At 43.7% G+C, this 16,719-nt stretch overlaps 2 protein-coding genes across 4 annotated transcripts; both read right to left on the bottom strand.

Moving 5' to 3' along the window:
• Nucleotides 1-56: 56 nt before the first annotated feature.
• On the bottom strand, nucleotides 57-12,470 carry tnni3k (TNNI3 interacting kinase). Of its 2 annotated transcripts, XM_047336838.1 has the most exons (25): nucleotides 11,822-12,470; nucleotides 11,436-11,544; nucleotides 11,199-11,284; nucleotides 10,840-10,937; nucleotides 10,511-10,621; nucleotides 10,307-10,405; nucleotides 9,937-10,075; nucleotides 9,580-9,724; nucleotides 9,382-9,486; nucleotides 9,142-9,236; nucleotides 8,904-9,053; nucleotides 8,733-8,816; nucleotides 8,587-8,643; nucleotides 7,967-8,059; nucleotides 7,823-7,880; nucleotides 7,534-7,728; nucleotides 6,380-6,484; nucleotides 6,234-6,286; nucleotides 5,304-5,356; nucleotides 4,550-4,682; nucleotides 3,842-3,951; nucleotides 2,833-2,892; nucleotides 2,540-2,709; nucleotides 957-1,036; nucleotides 57-496 (listed from the first exon to the last, which is right to left on the bottom strand). In XM_047336838.1, exons 1-25 carry the CDS (start codon nucleotides 11,859-11,861, stop codon nucleotides 417-419), a joined length of 2,508 nt encoding a protein of 835 aa, XP_047192794.1. In that variant the 5' UTR covers nucleotides 11,862-12,470; the 3' UTR covers nucleotides 57-416. The 2 variants fall into 2 exon arrangements, with proteins under 2 accessions (XP_047192794.1, XP_047192795.1); XM_047336839.1 differs by lacking the exon at nucleotides 11,436-11,544.
• Nucleotides 12,471-12,598: 128 nt separating this feature from the next.
• Nucleotides 12,599-15,944, bottom strand: fpgt (fucose-1-phosphate guanylyltransferase). 2 transcript variants are annotated; one of them, XM_035647868.2, is made up of 4 exons: nucleotides 15,713-15,944; nucleotides 15,442-15,609; nucleotides 15,218-15,310; nucleotides 12,599-14,805 (listed from the first exon to the last, which is right to left on the bottom strand). In XM_035647868.2, exons 1-4 carry the CDS (start codon nucleotides 15,789-15,791, stop codon nucleotides 13,412-13,414), a joined length of 1,734 nt encoding a protein of 577 aa, XP_035503761.1. In that variant the 5' UTR covers nucleotides 15,792-15,944; the 3' UTR covers nucleotides 12,599-13,411. The 2 variants fall into 2 exon arrangements, with proteins under 2 accessions (XP_035503761.1, XP_035503762.1); XM_035647869.2 differs by having other exon boundaries at nucleotides 15,442-15,650; nucleotides 15,713-15,921.
• Nucleotides 15,945-16,719: the final 775 nt, after the last annotated feature.

Here is a 16,719-nt window from a genome sequence, read left to right as displayed (position 1 = left end):
GTGGGGCTTCATTTTTTTTCATCTGATATCTGTAATCTTCAATAAATACAAATGAAAAGTGACCTGCTTTCTTTTATGAACTGTTTGCACATTTAAAGTCCTGATCATTGCATAATATACTCACTGGTTACAAAAACGTGTACAAACCACGTACACAAACACAAAATATTATTTACAGTATCTAGAAGCATCAAGTAAATATTAGAAAGAAAAAAATAAAAGAATAAATGTATCAAATAAAACTAACACAAGGAGTTGGGAAGAGGATGCTATGATTTCACAAATAATCGATCCTAAAACAGTTAAGTTAGCAAATTAGTCAGCGACATCCATTACAATTCTCCTAAAAAAATGAATTCTCAAACATATTGATGAAGGTCTAAAATCATCGGGGTCACAATAAAGAGCGCTGGGTGTCAGTTACTGTCCTCGAAGCTGCCGCTGCTGCTGTAGGAAGAGCAGAATCTCATGGTGCTCATGGGGTCGGACACGTACCCTGAAAGACAGACATCATCAGAGTTTCATGTGTGAATAACAATGTGACAAGAACACTATTAGGACTATTTGTAATTAAAAGATGGAGCTGGTGATATTCAGATTTCTTTTCCTGAACTAACCAAAGCCTGATATCTCTCGTTTCTCTGAGCCCTCGAGCTCCATTATCGTCCAGAAACTATTAAAAATGCATCACGTCCCTTCATTACTAGGAACGTAGGAACTGATGTTTATTTTGGGCTGACACAGCCTTTGCCATAAATATTAACTTGAGCAACAAATGTTTATTAATCCACTTCTGAAAATAGTCCCCAACAAATAACATGATTTCCTTCTGACTGAGTAGCGTTTTTCGAACAACTACTGGGCCCAGCTGCTTTATATGACAGTCTGTTAACTTCCAAAAACAAAGGGACTGTCACTACAAAGAAAAGTAAAGTACACGTTCTCTGCTCACAAACCATTTCGATCGATGGGAGGGAACTGCATATTCCTTCTCATGTCCTCCAGTGAAAGGCCTCCGGATGCTCGCCGTTGCTCGCTGAAAAATGAAAAATGAAATCAACCTCCAGCCCTGAGGCCTGAATATGTGCTGCTTTGTTTACCTGGAGAGGGACAGATGAGAAGGAGCTCGATACAAGTGGCTGAAATACAATCTCCAATGTCCGACCTAATAAAAGGCCGCTCTCACTTTCTCCGCAGGAGTGCTGCATATACAAAATTCATTACGGGTTTGACACGTAGGTTTGCACTTTGATCGTGGGACTTGATCTTGGCTGAACTGAATATTAGAACCTTTAAAGGAGTAGCCATGAAATGACTGACAAGCCAATGTCACATCACAATAACCCCACCTCCTGTTGCTGGACTCAGAGTGACTGTAACCACACACTACACTACACTACACACACACACACACACACACACACACACTACAGGCGTCTAACACAAGCCTCCCTCCTCACTCAGAATGCCATGCATGTTTTATCGCAGTTGCTTTCCTTTGTTTCCTGTTTGGTATCTGAGCAACTCCACTCCTCTCTTCTGTTGCCGTCACTGGTCTGCATGTTGCAGCCACTACATTAGTTCAGACTAAGTTCTTTCTACAAGCCCAGACAAGAGGTTTGTGCAATTCTCGTGAGCAAGAGTCCTTAGCAAGAGAAAAGCCTTGAAGCCTTAACTGTAAAGCCAATAAATAATCATTTAAAGAGATTTGAACAGGGAGGGAGAGGTTGTACATTAATGAGTAGCAGATCAGTGCATCCAGCCGCACACAGATAATATCACTGATTGTATATTAAGCTTGTGGAAATTCAGCTGTAAGTTTCAGAATTTCTAAACTTGAGCTGATCGCTTGATTGAGTATTCGTCTGGCACAATATCTCATCGTTTGAAAAGTATCCGTCAGAGCTTTGGTTACATTAGTTTGAGAAAAAAGTAATTAAAAAAATTGGCCATATAGAGTTGGGGAGGGCTTCCCTTCTTGTGTTCACAACATTTGTTCATGGTCAAATATCACCAAAATTATCCAGCGTAATTATATTCCAAATAATTGTAAGGTAAGAAAATGGGATGTATGATTCAGTATCATGGATCTACAACGTGAAGCTCGAACAGTTAATGAAGTTTTGAAATTCACAAGAGTTCGTACGTGCTGCTTGATTTGATAATGTCAATTTCAATTTTTAAATGGTTCAGATTTTAATCTGAAAGACACAAATTATCAGGATGACACTGATATACAGGCATGCGAATGCTGTATGGCATTAACTACATTTTGGTTATGTTCCATATGAATATATAAACTACTTTCAATCAGAAGAAAGTTTTGATCTTTTTTTTGCCCAACATCTAACAGCAGGTTATCAAAGATTTACGCAAACAACAGAAACTGAATAAAACCCAGACTTAACTATATGACCAAATAGCTGTGTGTGTGTGTGTGTGTGTGTGTGTGTGTGTGTGTGAACATTGCCATTGTGAAGTCCATTACTTTAACCTTCTCCACCTTCTCTTGTCTGAGGACGTCCTTCACTTCTCTTACCTCTGAGTCCAGCAGGCATAGGCGCGAGTGTTGAGAGCGTACTCGAGCTCAAAGCGAGAACGCAGGGCGGCCACGTGGCTCCGGCCAGGTCCTCCTCGTGCCAGCAGGCAGTCGGAGGAGGAGCAGGGCGACAGGGACCCGCTGCTGTTACTGGAGGCCGGAGACATCAGCTGTGACAGGAACACAAACACTCAGCAGAAATATCATGAGAAAGTTTCTTTGTTGCAGCATGAGTGTTGTGCACTATAGTGTTACAGGTGCTGACACTTGAGGATAGGTGTGATGTTATTTACCTCAACATTGCACAAGCATTCCTCCAGACTGGAAACCACTTCAGAGAACTCAGGTCTGTCCTGGAGCAGAAAAATCAAACTTTCCATTTTGTTGTTTTTTACTATCAAATGGAGCAGGTGTAACCCAAAGCAGACACACACACACACACACACACACACACACACACACACACACACACACACACACACACACACACACCTGTTTTCTCTAACCTGTGTATTCTGCTTTTTTTAGTCCACCCACACATGAAGCAAAGGTGAATTGTGCTTCAGAAGCAGTCCTTAGATCTCTCTCCTCACAATAAAAGAACAAACAGTGCCACGCCAGAGCTGCTGTATTATACATCAACATCCCTGAAAATGCAATCTCAAATGACATGGCTGGGACCGAATAAAAGTGTTCAAATCTGAAAGAAAGTCTCTCAGCCTTTAAGAAAAGACATTTTCACTGTACAAGTCCTGTAAACACAGTGCAGCGTGTCCTGCTTCTAGTCCCCCATGGGAGATGTTGTACTGTACAGGTGAGGCGGCATGAGAATTGTGCGTACGTGCGACCTTGCGAGGGCTCATTACAATCACACTCTGTGACGGGGCAGACGTGTCCACCGACAGGCAACTGCGTGTCAGCCTTGAGTGGCAAACAGGAAGGAAGTGGACCACAGAGGGAGAAATATGCCAACATGCCGGGCCGTGTAATAACGTGTCTAAATGAGGTAGAGACACGGTAGGATAATTATGAACATCCCAGCACCAAGGGAGGCCTATCAAGGTCATATGTGCTCAAACAGTGCTTAAATATGAACAACGGTGCGTTAATGTATCATGTGGGGATACACGAGTTCCACTCGTTACTGCGGCACATAGCAGCAGACTCATTTGTCTATTATTTCCTTCTCAGAGCTTCAGTATGTCTTCACGGTTGATGAACATAGAAGTGTATAAAGTGTTGTGCATATATGGGTCAAGTTCCTGATGATCAAGGTTCGAGAGGTTGAATCAGATCGTTTACCTCTGGACTCGCGTTCCAGCCTCTCATCAGAAGAGCAGAGATGGGTTTGGGGATGGAGTAGCCAATCGGAGGCCGGACGTGATGGTAGGCCATGTCTGCTGCTGCAGCGGCTGAAGGGCAGGAGAACATTTTAGATTTTGTTTTAAAATGATATGATATTGACTGACTATGTGTCACAATATATGTTATAGCTCCGGAGATGTTATCGTCAGTCTGTCAGTTGGTCTCTTAAACACCTCAGCATGTATGAAATTTATTATCATTAAATTTTGTTGAGAAATCCATGGTCTGCAGAAGATCTTATCCTTCTTGTGATTCTTACTTTTCCTCTATGCTTGTTGTCCTGAGTGGAAAGCCTCAACTACCATTGGATGGATTGCCATGAAATTTAGTTCACCCACTTCCCCGCAGCTAGATTGACTCGGTAACTTTGGTGATCCCTGACCTTTATGTCTAGTCACCATCAGGTCAAAATGTTGATATGTCAGGTCCTTTGGTTTAAGACATGGTGGTGAACACCAAACCTTTTACCTGCTGCATCCACCGAATTCTGGAGTTCAGGGTATTGGTTGCGACGGTGTGTTTCTGCAGGGAAATGGCTCCCCCGTGTTTATTTTTGAGGCCTCTAGTGGTGTTTCCCCCCTCAGGTCGTGCTCTGCTGTGCACACTTAGCGTCACCGTTAAAGCCCGTGACTGGATCAAAATTACCAGGTTTCAAGTGAGCAAAGGGAATCTCTCCGGTAAGCAGCTCCCACAGACAGAGGGCGTAGCTGAACATGTCCGCCTTCACCGAGTAGCGCGTGCACTGGGTGAACACCTCTGGAGCCATCCATCTCAGGTTCTGGGCGCACGCACGCACGCACACACACACAGACACACACACACACACACACACACACACACACACACACACACAGACACACACACACACAGAGTAAAGGCAATTAGAGGCAAAGCAGTCTGTGTTGTAATGGGAATAATGTTGGTTTGCAGAAAGAGAATAACATTGTGTGATTTGATTTAAGGGCCGTCACAAACCCGCACAGCCACACGTACACAAGCCCAATTACTGACACAGACACTGCATCCCAGCAAGGGCAGGTAGTTCCTCACAACAGGCAGCTCCCGGGAGATGCAACACACTTAACGTCAAACTGCAGCACGAGCACTTTGTGCAGTGATGAGTCAGCATATTGACACAGAATCTGCGTGGAGGCAGTTTTTTTTTTCTCTAGCTGGTGGGTAATTGATGACAGGTGCCAGCAGAAGATCTGCCTTGACTGCCAGCAGAGGAAAAAAGTGCCTTATCCTCCCAAGGAGGATGCAGATGGTGTGAGAGAGTATCTGGCCAAAGAGGGGGAGCAATCTCATTCCAAAAGTTTTTCTGTCTTTCTTTCTTTTCTTTGCATGCTGTCAAATAGGTTAAAAAATATATTAATAAATAACAGGAGAAAGCACTGACCCCCGGCTGCTTGGTCATGTTATCCCCATCTACAGATTGTAGGAATCTAGATTCTGCAGACAAAGAGAAGGACAATACAGTGATTTAAAAAAAATTTAAAAAGTATTTATGTTGTTAAACTCTATAAACACTCTTGGCTGCCAGCATTACACATAACTGACAGAAGTAATTTAGACAAACAAAATAACTTCTTGGAATATTGATAATTTATTTTCAGTACAATATAGAGCCCTGCTAGATGAAAGAATCAAATTGTCACGCAGCCACGCTTACAAACTATAAATAAAGTACACAAAACAACGCTCAGGGGCTTTCTTTATTCTCAGTCTTTGTGAACAGTACGAGCTCGTGGCTTTAAAGCTTCATGAAAGCAAGGCTGTGTAGATTTGTTGATCGGCTGCCAGTGTAGGCACAAAGTGACTGTTACGGACCAAATCTGAAAATGTAATGTTACAGCAGCACAAGTAGAGAAAAGTCATACAGTCAGTCAACTGACTGTATGACTTTTCTCTGAGTAATGTAAAATAATACACCAACATCTATCAAACGTTTGCTAAAAGCAGCTGCTGTAAGTTACTGGTCGTAAGAGACCCAAGTGAGGCTGTAGCAGCAAAACTCAGTCAATTTAATTGAGCTGGTAATTAAATCAATTCCATTAGTTCTTCCTCTTACTAATGTTAGTTATTTGTTCTTTCAAATGGAACATATTGTAATGTGGTAATATTCCACTAGCTGACATAGAGACAAGTTTAAGAGTTTCTCAGCACAGATGTATTAAACAGTAGAGCCAACACTGAATATAGACAATTGTTGAGAAACTTCAAAAAAAAATTACTTCCAATTGCTAACACACAAATTAATTAATATTTTTCAAAGTTATCAATTGTCTAACATGGCAATGCTCAAATGAATGCTGCTCACATATCTCACCTCCAAAATCAGCCACCACGGCGTGTCCGTCCTCGTACAGCAGGATGTTGTGACTGGAAGGAACACACGTAGTATTTGTAACGACAACCGTTATTTCAAACGCCATTCCCCGTCGCCACACGTGTCATTACTCGTGTGGCACCCACCTGTTGAGGTCCCTGTGAATGATGGGCTGGGTGAGGTTGTGCAGGTACTCCATGCCCTTGGCCACGTCGATGGCAATGATGAGCTTGGACTGCAGGTCGATCAGCCTGTCCATTGACACATCATTAAAGCAGCAGACACTTAGCGCCTGGATCAATAGCCCCTACCAATCCCACGCAGCACTTTGCACGGATCAATAGGACAGTCAATAAAGACAGCACCTGTCCCCAGTTAGCGGAACACTTCATCTGGATCAATGAGGATCGTGGCCGATGGTGGGGTGGGGGGAAGCTTCTGAGGATAATCAGACCTGAAACAGTCAGTTGTGTCGTATAAACTTGTGCTTAGAAAAACTCCTCAGGGTAGTTTGACCTCTTTTTACATCTCAGCATCAGGATTAATTCAAAGTGTCAAAGTGTGTGGGGTACCGAGAGTGATCAAATGAACCCTGGGTTTCACCACGCAAATTCAACTTCTTTTAAAGATTAATTTGCTCGTCTAAATAGCAGTTTGACAGTTGAGTCCTTGATCTAAGTCTGCTAAAGCCGATGTGGTATGTTCGACTTCATCTGAAAGGTGTTCTTATTATTTTATTCACCTATTTTATATATATGAAGGAACAGATAAATTACACTCTGAAAAATGTTGGGTTTAGAAACCACCCAATCTGGGTCACTATTGCACTAACCACACGCTGGGGTAATCCAACACAGCTAGATGGGTTGTTTAACACAGCAGGTTTTGTTAAATACTCAGTATTGGTTCATATTACTTTGAATGTTAAGATTGTCGTATATAGGTTGTTAGAATGTTTTGTTAGAATAAAATCTTTACCAGACGCACCCACTCATTCTCTCACGCATCAGTCACACATGGCACAGATGTCAGCAGTGCCATGTGAAATCATAAAACACATATCATACATGCATAAACCATGGACTTTTGAACCAATCAGGTTCAACTCTGCACTTGGTGTAGTAAAGTTCATTACAAGACCAGACCACACTGTCAAAGATGACAACAGAGTTGAGTTAATGTGTGTAAATTAGTTACAATTACAGATTAATTTTATTAGCTTGTGTGTCTCAGTAGTCCTATATTTCATTCACACTTTAATATGCCGTGAGCACCAGTGTGTCATGCACACTTTCCGCACCTCTTCTGCTCGTGCAGGAGCGAGAACAGCGAGCCGCCGGAGATGTACTGGGTGACGATGGCGAACTGGCTGGGGTCGTCCAGACACGCCCCCACGAAATGGATGATACAGGGGTGATTGAGTCGACAGAGGATGGAGACCTCTCTGCAGAACATGTCCACGTCTGACTTGGAGCAGTACGTGTTGGCTCGATAGCTACAGGGGAGAGCGGAGACTGAGTCATTCTGTTCTGTACAGGAGATGTGTGTCAAAATGGCATCTTTATCTTGTGTGTGAAATGGACGAGTACCGTTTTATGGCGACAATTTTGTTCCTACATTTGCCTCTGTAGACTCTCCCAAAGGAGCCTGAGTGTAAGACAGGTGTGATTGTCAATATCACTGTGAGAGATGGAATATTCATTGAACTGAAAACAGAAGCAGAACAGAGTTACCTGATCCAATAATTTCATTAAACTCCAGCTCAGACAGCTGAAGGTGGAAATGCGACGGGAGACTGGCTCTGAGGAGGAGAACCTCTGCTTTCTCTGAAAAGAGAGAGTAGAGTTTGATGAAGCATCAAACCTGGTATAGAGCAAACAGGAAGCTCGCACAGTTTTTAATTCCTTGCCTCTATTTGGGTAAATCTGCACTATGCATATTTGTTCATGCAAATGTTTAAATCAGATAATATTGATATTATATGATCATGGAATAAAGGGTAATGGTGGTACAGTATGGTTTCTTGAGTTTTAGTTACTGATATAATTCCCTTTTAACCCCATATATTTAAGCCTGGGTGTTTATAGGATTTCATCAAAATCTGATTATTTGTTGTTGTTGTTGTTGTTATTATTATTATTATTATTATTATTAGGTGCACCATTATGTCACACAGGTGGACACAGATCTGTTGTTCACACAATCCCAGATTTTACTGCATGGTACGGATATCAGCTTGGTGTTATCATCAGCATCAAAGATCCTTCCCTTGTGTGTGTGCCGTCATGACAGCTGACAGCGATGTGATGTGAAGTGTGGGAAGAGGCTGTCGTGCCTCGCTCCACCTCACTACCTTTAGTCATGCTTTTGATCTTCCCCAATGGAGATGGCACAGAAACGTAGGACCCATCTGGAAGAGAGCCGACGCATACGGGCAGATTAACGGGCGAGCTCGTGAGATTTGTTTCCATATAATAACTCTGAGAAGGGGCGACTCACCCCCTCCTGGCTGGGAGTACTCGTTGCAGGGGGAGTCGTCTGGACGCTTGTAGTGTTTCAGTAAGGTCACGATGGCGTCGTGACCTGGCAAAAAAACAAAAACAGAACGGTAATACCATTTCTTGTTGGTTGTATTCATGACGGGTAAGTTGGTCCTCGTTCCGAGCAAACCTTTTTCATACGCCCACATCAGGCAGGTCTGCTCGTCCTTCTCCCCACTGGACCTGCTCGGGTCACAGGCGACCAGGTTCATGTCTGCCCCGCTGTCCAGCAAGAACTGCACCAGGCGGATGTGGCCGTGGAAACAGGCACTGTGCAGGGCTGAACATGTGACACCATGCACACAGTGAGAATGTCAATTCAGCTTCACACACAAACAGAGGCTTTATTGAAGGATGTGAGGAGTCACCTGTGTGTCCATCTCTGCCCTGATGGTTGATGCTCATAGCATTCTGACTCAACAAGAACTTGACCATGTCCAGGTCTTTTCCGTAGGTGCACCCACTGTTAGACAGACTATTTGTTATCACCTACTCAGCAGGAATCATGCATTTTAACGTCATTAATGAGTGAAGATTTGCCAAATAGCACACACTGGCTGTCTTTGTTCAGTACAAGTAGATAAATAAAGACAGAAAATGCACAATACCTGTGAAGTACTGTCTCACTGAATATGTTCTCCTTTGAAAGACTTTCTGTACCAGAATGTTGAATGATCTCCTTCACTGCTGCAAACTTTCCATTATAGCAGGCCCTGAGGAAACAACATTCAACACAACCCTTCATGTCCACCCCATATCATTGACTGACAACTCACAGGAGGCTACTGACACCGTAAACCATTTACAAGTGCAACGGTGTGTCCCCGTAGATGTTGACGGAGTGAGGCTGCACGTCAAAGTTGCCCTGCAACAGGAAACGCACAATCTCGTGGTGACCGAAACGAGCGCAGAAGTGGAGAGGAATGTGATCTTCGTTGTCCTGTGCATTAACTGGAGAAGGAAGCGGAAAAAACGTTGGAGAAAACTCCCCGATCGTCTCCAAAGACGGAATTTAATTGGCTTTAGAAGTGAATGTACTGAAGTAGTGTCAAGGCTATTTTACAACCAAAGGAAAGTGGAATTTGCATTCAGATGTTGTTTTATTTACAGGTGAATCTTAACTTAAAATGAGAAATAATTTTTGGGGGAGTCTCAGCTCTCACCATTAGCTTTGCTCCCGTCCCCCATCAGCAGTTTGATGATGCTGAGGAAACCCTTGGCGGCGGCCAGGTGCAGCGGCCGGTCGCCCACTTCACCACTCGCATTCACATCTGCCCCAAACTTCAGCAGCAGCTTTGCCAACTGCGACGCAGAGAGAGAGATAGAGACAAGAAATGTATACTGTATATTCATGTGAGAAGATTTTGAACAAATTTGGACTATTGAGTGTATTTCTCTCAATTAAGACTGCAAATGTGGTTAACAGGAGCACTTTACTTTTACTGTATTTCTTTTCTTGTTCTGTGAAGCACTTTGAATTACCTTGGTCTATGAAATGTGCTACATGAATAAAGTTTCCTTGCCTTGCCTTACCCGCTCATGGCCATTGTAGCAAGCAATATGCAGCGGAGTGAAAAACACAGCATCTTGGACATTCACATTAGCCCCATGCTGGAGGAGAATATCTGCCGCCTGGTGGGGGAAAATGGACAGATCATATATGTACAAGAGCAATAAAGGTAAGTAACACTCTTCAGGTGCACTGAAAAAGAAGAAAAACCCGGGTTCAGCTCTCACCTCATGGTGCCCAGCCAATGTCGCCACGTGCAGGGCAGTGAGGGCGCCGTATCCCAGCTGCTGCACATCTGACCCCCCGTGAAGAAGGGCAGTCACCAGCTCAGCGTCGTCCTGCGTGATGGAAACTAAACATGAACACACACCTCAGGCCGTGGGGTTTCAATGTATCACACTAACTCGGACATGTGGCGCTCTGAACCACACTGGATTTGACAGTACTTGTACTCCACCGTGTGGTTGAACACAGAAAACTCTTTATCAGGTGATAAAGCATGAGAAAGACACAGATTACAAATTTGAAATGTATTTTCAAAATCTGAAATCTTCACCTTGTAAGCAGCCAGGTGCAGCGCAGTGAATCCATTCCTGGACAGTCTGGAGGGACGCAGGCCTTTGAGCATCAGGGTGTGGATATGGGCCTTGTTCCCTGTTCGCAAATAAAAAATGGAAAATTCAACGTCAGATCAATAGTGAATGAGGTCAGGATTGTTGGAGCCAAAGAGATTATTTCACTCTAACTTCTTGTATTCAAGCTTTATGTGCAGTATATAAATCTACTGTTTGCTTTTGTGTTGTAAAGACCAGAGGGGTCATCTTCGCACAATAATGCCAGTTGGTCCGTGGTAATCCTTCCTCCCACTGTCAGATTTTGTTGTAGGAGTTATAAATAGACTCCGCTCATGCATACCTCCACATACGCAGCAGAGATGCAGCAGCGACAGCCCCTTCTCCGTTCGGTAGCTCACGTTCACCTTCTGGAAAGCCTCATCAGAGCTGAGCCACAATAAAATCAACATCATTTGGTTGTGAGAAAACTGAAGCCTGACTAAAGCAGAAAAGTAAGCAACCCCAGGAGAATGCAGCTATAAAAAGGCACCAGTGATAAATGAAATTCAGCTTATACAGTTGCATTTAAAAAAATCACCCAAAAGCAAGTTTGAGGTCCACGAGCTCACTGTCTTTGAGCCTGAGGTCATCTTCCAACTTCTCAACGATCACAGAGTACGACTCCCCCACCTTCTTCTTCCACTCGTCTTCACGTCAAAAACATCATCAATAATATATTTCCATTAATAAGCAATATTACCATCTATAAGCAGTAATATCCACAATTTACCTTCCAATATAAAGTGTTTATAAATTGTGTGAATATTTAAAAAAATAAAAAAGCAGTCCTGTGTTAAGAGTCTGTCATGTTGCAGTGTGCCACATCAGAGACAAAAGTTAAACACACACTTCTCGGCTCAGACTTTCTTGTCAGCCCTGAGCAATAAAACACAGACACACACCTCAAAGACACCGAGCCATTACCTGTACACGTCTGCGACGGTCGGGATTTGTAGTTTCCCATTGATTCGGCTCTTCTCTTGTAATATGTGCTGTGCAGTTTGGGGAACAAGAGTAAAGCGGTAACACAATCGCTCACTGTGCCACAATTGCACAGGTCCTGATAAAGGGGGATCAAGGCTGTGGGCTAAAAATAAAGACCTTCAAGTGGAATGCCAAACAACTACGACAACTAATCTCCTTTCCAAATGCAGACGAGTGTGCATCAGTGTCACCCTGTGTGTCTCTGTGTCAATGTAGAGTATAAAACACAGCTTGTGATCAGTGACCTACACTGCCCATCACAGTCTGCAAAATAAGTTTTTTGTATGATGTAAGAGAGTCTGGTTCAAGGATGGGACTTGAAGTACTTTACATGTACTTGCATGATAGTGGGACTAATTTAGTGGTTTCCCAAACTTCTTGTGTTGTGCATTTTTCACAGCAGACATTTGTCATAGCAGGATAAGCAGAAGTGAAACGTTAACGGGGTAATGCAATTAATAATTAGTTTAACCTAAACAAAATGTTTTTTATGAGGCCTGTTTAGAAAGATTAGAGGAGCGTGACCTTTCCCTCACTCTGTTCTAAGACAACGGGCGTGTCTGTGTCGAGCAAGTTCCCTCCACGTCTCAAACTGGTTTCTCCACATCAGCTGGCAGACCTACAGCATGCTGCCATTTTAAATGACTACTCAATTGCCTTAGGGGGGAAAAAACACACACACACCCATGTAAATGAAAAAAAAACTACTATTGTGAATATGGTACAAAACACACGTAATCAAACTTTAATTGTATAACAACTTTCAAACAAATCAAGTGCAAAAGTAGTGGGACTCATTGTCCTTGTTAAAAAAATCATTAGATCCTCAATTTGACAGCATCAAATTTAAAGGTACACTTAGAAACTCCCGCATTCAAATGTCTAAAACCGAACAGATCTGTGTTATATGTTTTGTTGAGTTGTTTACTTACATTTTCCCAAATGTTTCAAGCAATTTTCAAACATAGAGGAATCCATTTTTTTATAATAAAGTGGTTCATCTCATTTGGTCACCTCAACGGCATTATATGCCCTCAGGAGTGTGCATCAGCACTGCAATAGTCTGCCACAGGCAGTCAACATAGACTTTTTAACCAGTTTTCAGCCACTTCTTTTACAAGAAATGTTTCCAATGTTGTTGTTTTTTTAAATATATTTTATCCAGGTGAAAGATTTTAGTCATCTGAGTCCTGTCTCCAAAAAACTGTGTCAGAGAAACACTGATTTTTAACGTGATTCTGCTTTTAGTGTTTTTACCAGCGTCTGTCACCGAGTCTGTTTGTATGTAAAGAAGGAGACCTCCGCGAATGAAAACCTCCTGGACGAACACTGAGGGATTCCTCACCGGGAGAAGCAGACGGGAGAAGCAGACAGCGATGGTGATGATGACAACAATTCCGCTGATCCCACACTGCTTCATGACATCACCAAACTGTCTTTTCTTTCTTTTTTATTGCTTATGATTGAAAAATGCTTAGTGGCAGAAAATAAAATATTGTGCATTTAGCACATTATAACTTAACTTTAACTTTAACTGCTCAGTCTTCTCTGTGTGATGTCATTGTACAGCTCCGTCCTGAACTTCAACATCCCCTCCAGGTTCTTACTCTGTAAACTTTCCTGCATGGACATCAGAATCGTGCCTTTGGGTAAGGCAATTGTGGAACCGTTCAGAACGGCCCGCAGCATCTCCAGAGACAATGAGAATGAGCTCTGTTGATCGGAGCAAACGGGAAACAGACAGGCGTTCCACAAACTACAGCCGGGCAAGTCACCGGAGGACCTCAGGACTTCACTCTCCATCCCCCAGCAGGAGAGACATGTGGCCATGCTGGACCCAAAAAGCTTCAGCTTTTCCATGGAAGCGGGGCCGTCCACGCTGCGCTTCAGGTCGTCGTTGATCCCGAAGGCGACAGTGACAAACCCAACGTGGTCCTGGTGGTTCACACACAGCGAATGCATGAAGACTGCATCAGGCACGGAGAGGCCCAGGCCGACCCAGCAGCTGCTGATGATGGAGCCCTTCCCCACAGACGCTCCTGCTTCCAGCCTGGAGTACTCCACCACTGACCCAGCTCCAGCAGAGCAGCCGGGATCGAAGACGCTGCACATGACGCAGCAGCGGGAGTTTTCACCCACGTGTGCACTGAAGGCAGACGAGAGGAAGCCCAGCTCACTCCTCAGTGCCACGTCCTCGGTGAGGTGAAAGAGATATTCTGACGTGGTTCCAATGTGATAAAACTTGGAGTTATTGAGGAGGATGACATTCAAGGGGGTCCCTTGCAGAAGATGGAAGATCTTTTGGCGGATTTCAACAAGGCCCCTCTCCTCCTTAGTGACATTAGCAGTGTTGCTGGTGTACTCTATTGTAGCATTGGGGCCCAGCGCTTGAAGAAAGTCCCCATATGCGTCTATCTCACAGTGCATGGGCCCCAACTCCTTCAGCAGATTAAGAAGAGTCTTTACAGTCTCAAAGTCGATAAAATAGGTGCTGTCTGTGTAGACAAACTCAGTGACAGTATCGCCGCTCTGCCTCTTACAAACAGCGCCACTCTCTTGCATTTTCTTGATGCTCGGTTTGTGCAGGAAGCGCAAACAGGAACTGTTCTCCATTCCAGAGTGAGAGGATCGTTCACATGAATCCAGCACAAAAACCCCATGGGTGGTTCCAATGGACAGTGGGGAGGGGTGGGCCAAAGCTGTAAAACCGGGTCTATCAAACCTCACATTTTCATCCTCTGTGATACTGTAGAGCTCTATGTCGTCGGCACAGGTCACCAGTACGCCCGGCTTCATGTGAGACGGGAAATCCACATACATGGCGAGTTTGAGGTCCAGCATCTGGTAGAGGGGGTCACCCAGCGGCACGGCAGTGAAAATCTTTCCCAGGGCGCTTGCACTGGGCAAACGTTGACTGAACCCCCCTGGAAGAATCAGAGGAGAAAAGTTCAAACAAAGTGGGAAATATCGCACTCAAGTATCGTAGGTGCTATATCAATATATAGAGTATTCACGATCAACCCCTAACTTTTGAATAACTCACCGGAGGGGGACAAACATTTGTAAACATCATTTTCCATCGAAGAGTAACTGGAGTCATTTTTAAATATTTGGTTTTAAAGAACTGGCCGTACGCCATCAGGATAACTGGCAAGCTGTAATAATCTCTTAATAGTCCCACACACATTAGAAGTTTTGACCACTCACACGTGTCACTCTCATCACAGTTTAAAACCATATTGAAAATTTGTCTAGCGTAGGTTTTTTTTTTTTAAAGCTTTACAGTTGTAGCTCATCCCAGTACAGTTTGGATGAAAAAAAGTGGAAGTGTCCAACCTGCATGGATCAGGATGACTCTCATGCTTCCCAGAGTTCTGCCGTAGATGTCCTCCAGCTGCTGCAGTGCGTACAGAGTGGAGCCCCCATTCCCTTCAAACACACGAGATCACAATAACAGTGATGATGATGAAGATGATGAAGATGATGAAGATGATGATGACGACAATACTGAGGACTGTGAGAGGGCATTAGTGCTGGAGCACCCTGTCTGACCCACTCACCTACTTTAGCCCCGGGAGGATCTGAGAACACCCTGTAGCTGACCCCAAGGGGAAGCTCTCCTCGGTGAACTTTGACCCCGACCTGCAGCTCGTATGCGTCCCTCTGGCTCCCGTCCGCTGCGGTCAGAGCCACCACATCCCAGAACCCAGCGCCCCGCACCTCTCGACCTTCCGGTCGGTCCAACACAAGAGCAGGCGGAACGTTTGCGCTGAGAGACGATTAACTGAGGCGTCAACACTGATCTGAACGACACGATGAAATGAAACTCACCTCGCAGTGCGTTGAATTTCCTCAGCTTCTCCCGAGTGGCGGTTTGTAGCTTTCGGACACTGTCGCTTCCGGGGTCCATTTCATATGTTCACGATATGTTCATTAAATGTTCTCTAAATGTTGGCTATATCTTCACTATATGTTCACTACACGTCGAACAGATGAACACGGGTAAACTTGATCAGACATCCCTCTCGCTCTGTGACTTCCGGGTACGGTCACGTGGTCAGTTGTGTTTACAACGCGGGCGGGGCCAATCGGGAGTGTGCAAGGTTTTCATCAAATGAATAAACCAGTTATTAAGTTGAGAGCTGGAGTTGTCTCTGTTTTAATTGGTTTAATATGACTTTTGAGGGTTTTACAAAAACTAAATAAACCAAGCTTCATTCCTGCTGGTGGATATAAACAATTCAATTAAATCTAATAATAGGATGATAAGTTGCTATTTATCTCTCGTTTTAGGAAGAAAACACACACAGGTCAGTCAATTTTGCTACATGGGAGTTGCAAGGATATACAGCCTACTGTATGTTATGGAAAGTCTTCCTTGTTAGAAACACAATATCTGGGATGACTCAGCCAGGCAGCTGTCTTCCAACCCACAGACACAATATTCTCCTGGAGGACTGAGTCTATTTTGAGAGTGACTGTGCTATCTTATTTATTTTTGTATCGTTAATTCTTTCAATAGTGTATGTTTAGTCATTTTCTGCATGAAGAAAGACCTCTGCTGATTTTGTTGTTTATCATCGTCTTTTATCTGTATTTTTTCCCTTATGTTCTTTATAAAGAAAATGAACTATTTGCCTGAGTAATTGGATGAGAACAAAATCCATCTTCTTGTTGTCATTTTATCTTCCCGATGGTCTAAAGACAAGACGATACTCCACACTGCTGAGATAAAGAAATGTCAATCAAGCGCAGTCGGAACACACCCACTATCTAAAGAAATGTCACCTGAAGGCTCTGGGATCTTGCCTCGCTGACTGAAATGAGAAACACGACAC

This window comes from Scophthalmus maximus, chromosome 13 (genome assembly GCF_022379125.1).
Source record: "Scophthalmus maximus strain ysfricsl-2021 chromosome 13, ASM2237912v1, whole genome shotgun sequence".
Classification (NCBI taxonomy): domain Eukaryota; kingdom Metazoa; phylum Chordata; class Actinopteri; order Pleuronectiformes; family Scophthalmidae; genus Scophthalmus; species Scophthalmus maximus.
The sequence above is the reverse complement of the archived record's forward strand: the minus strand, read 5'-3'. Positions and strand labels throughout refer to the sequence as shown.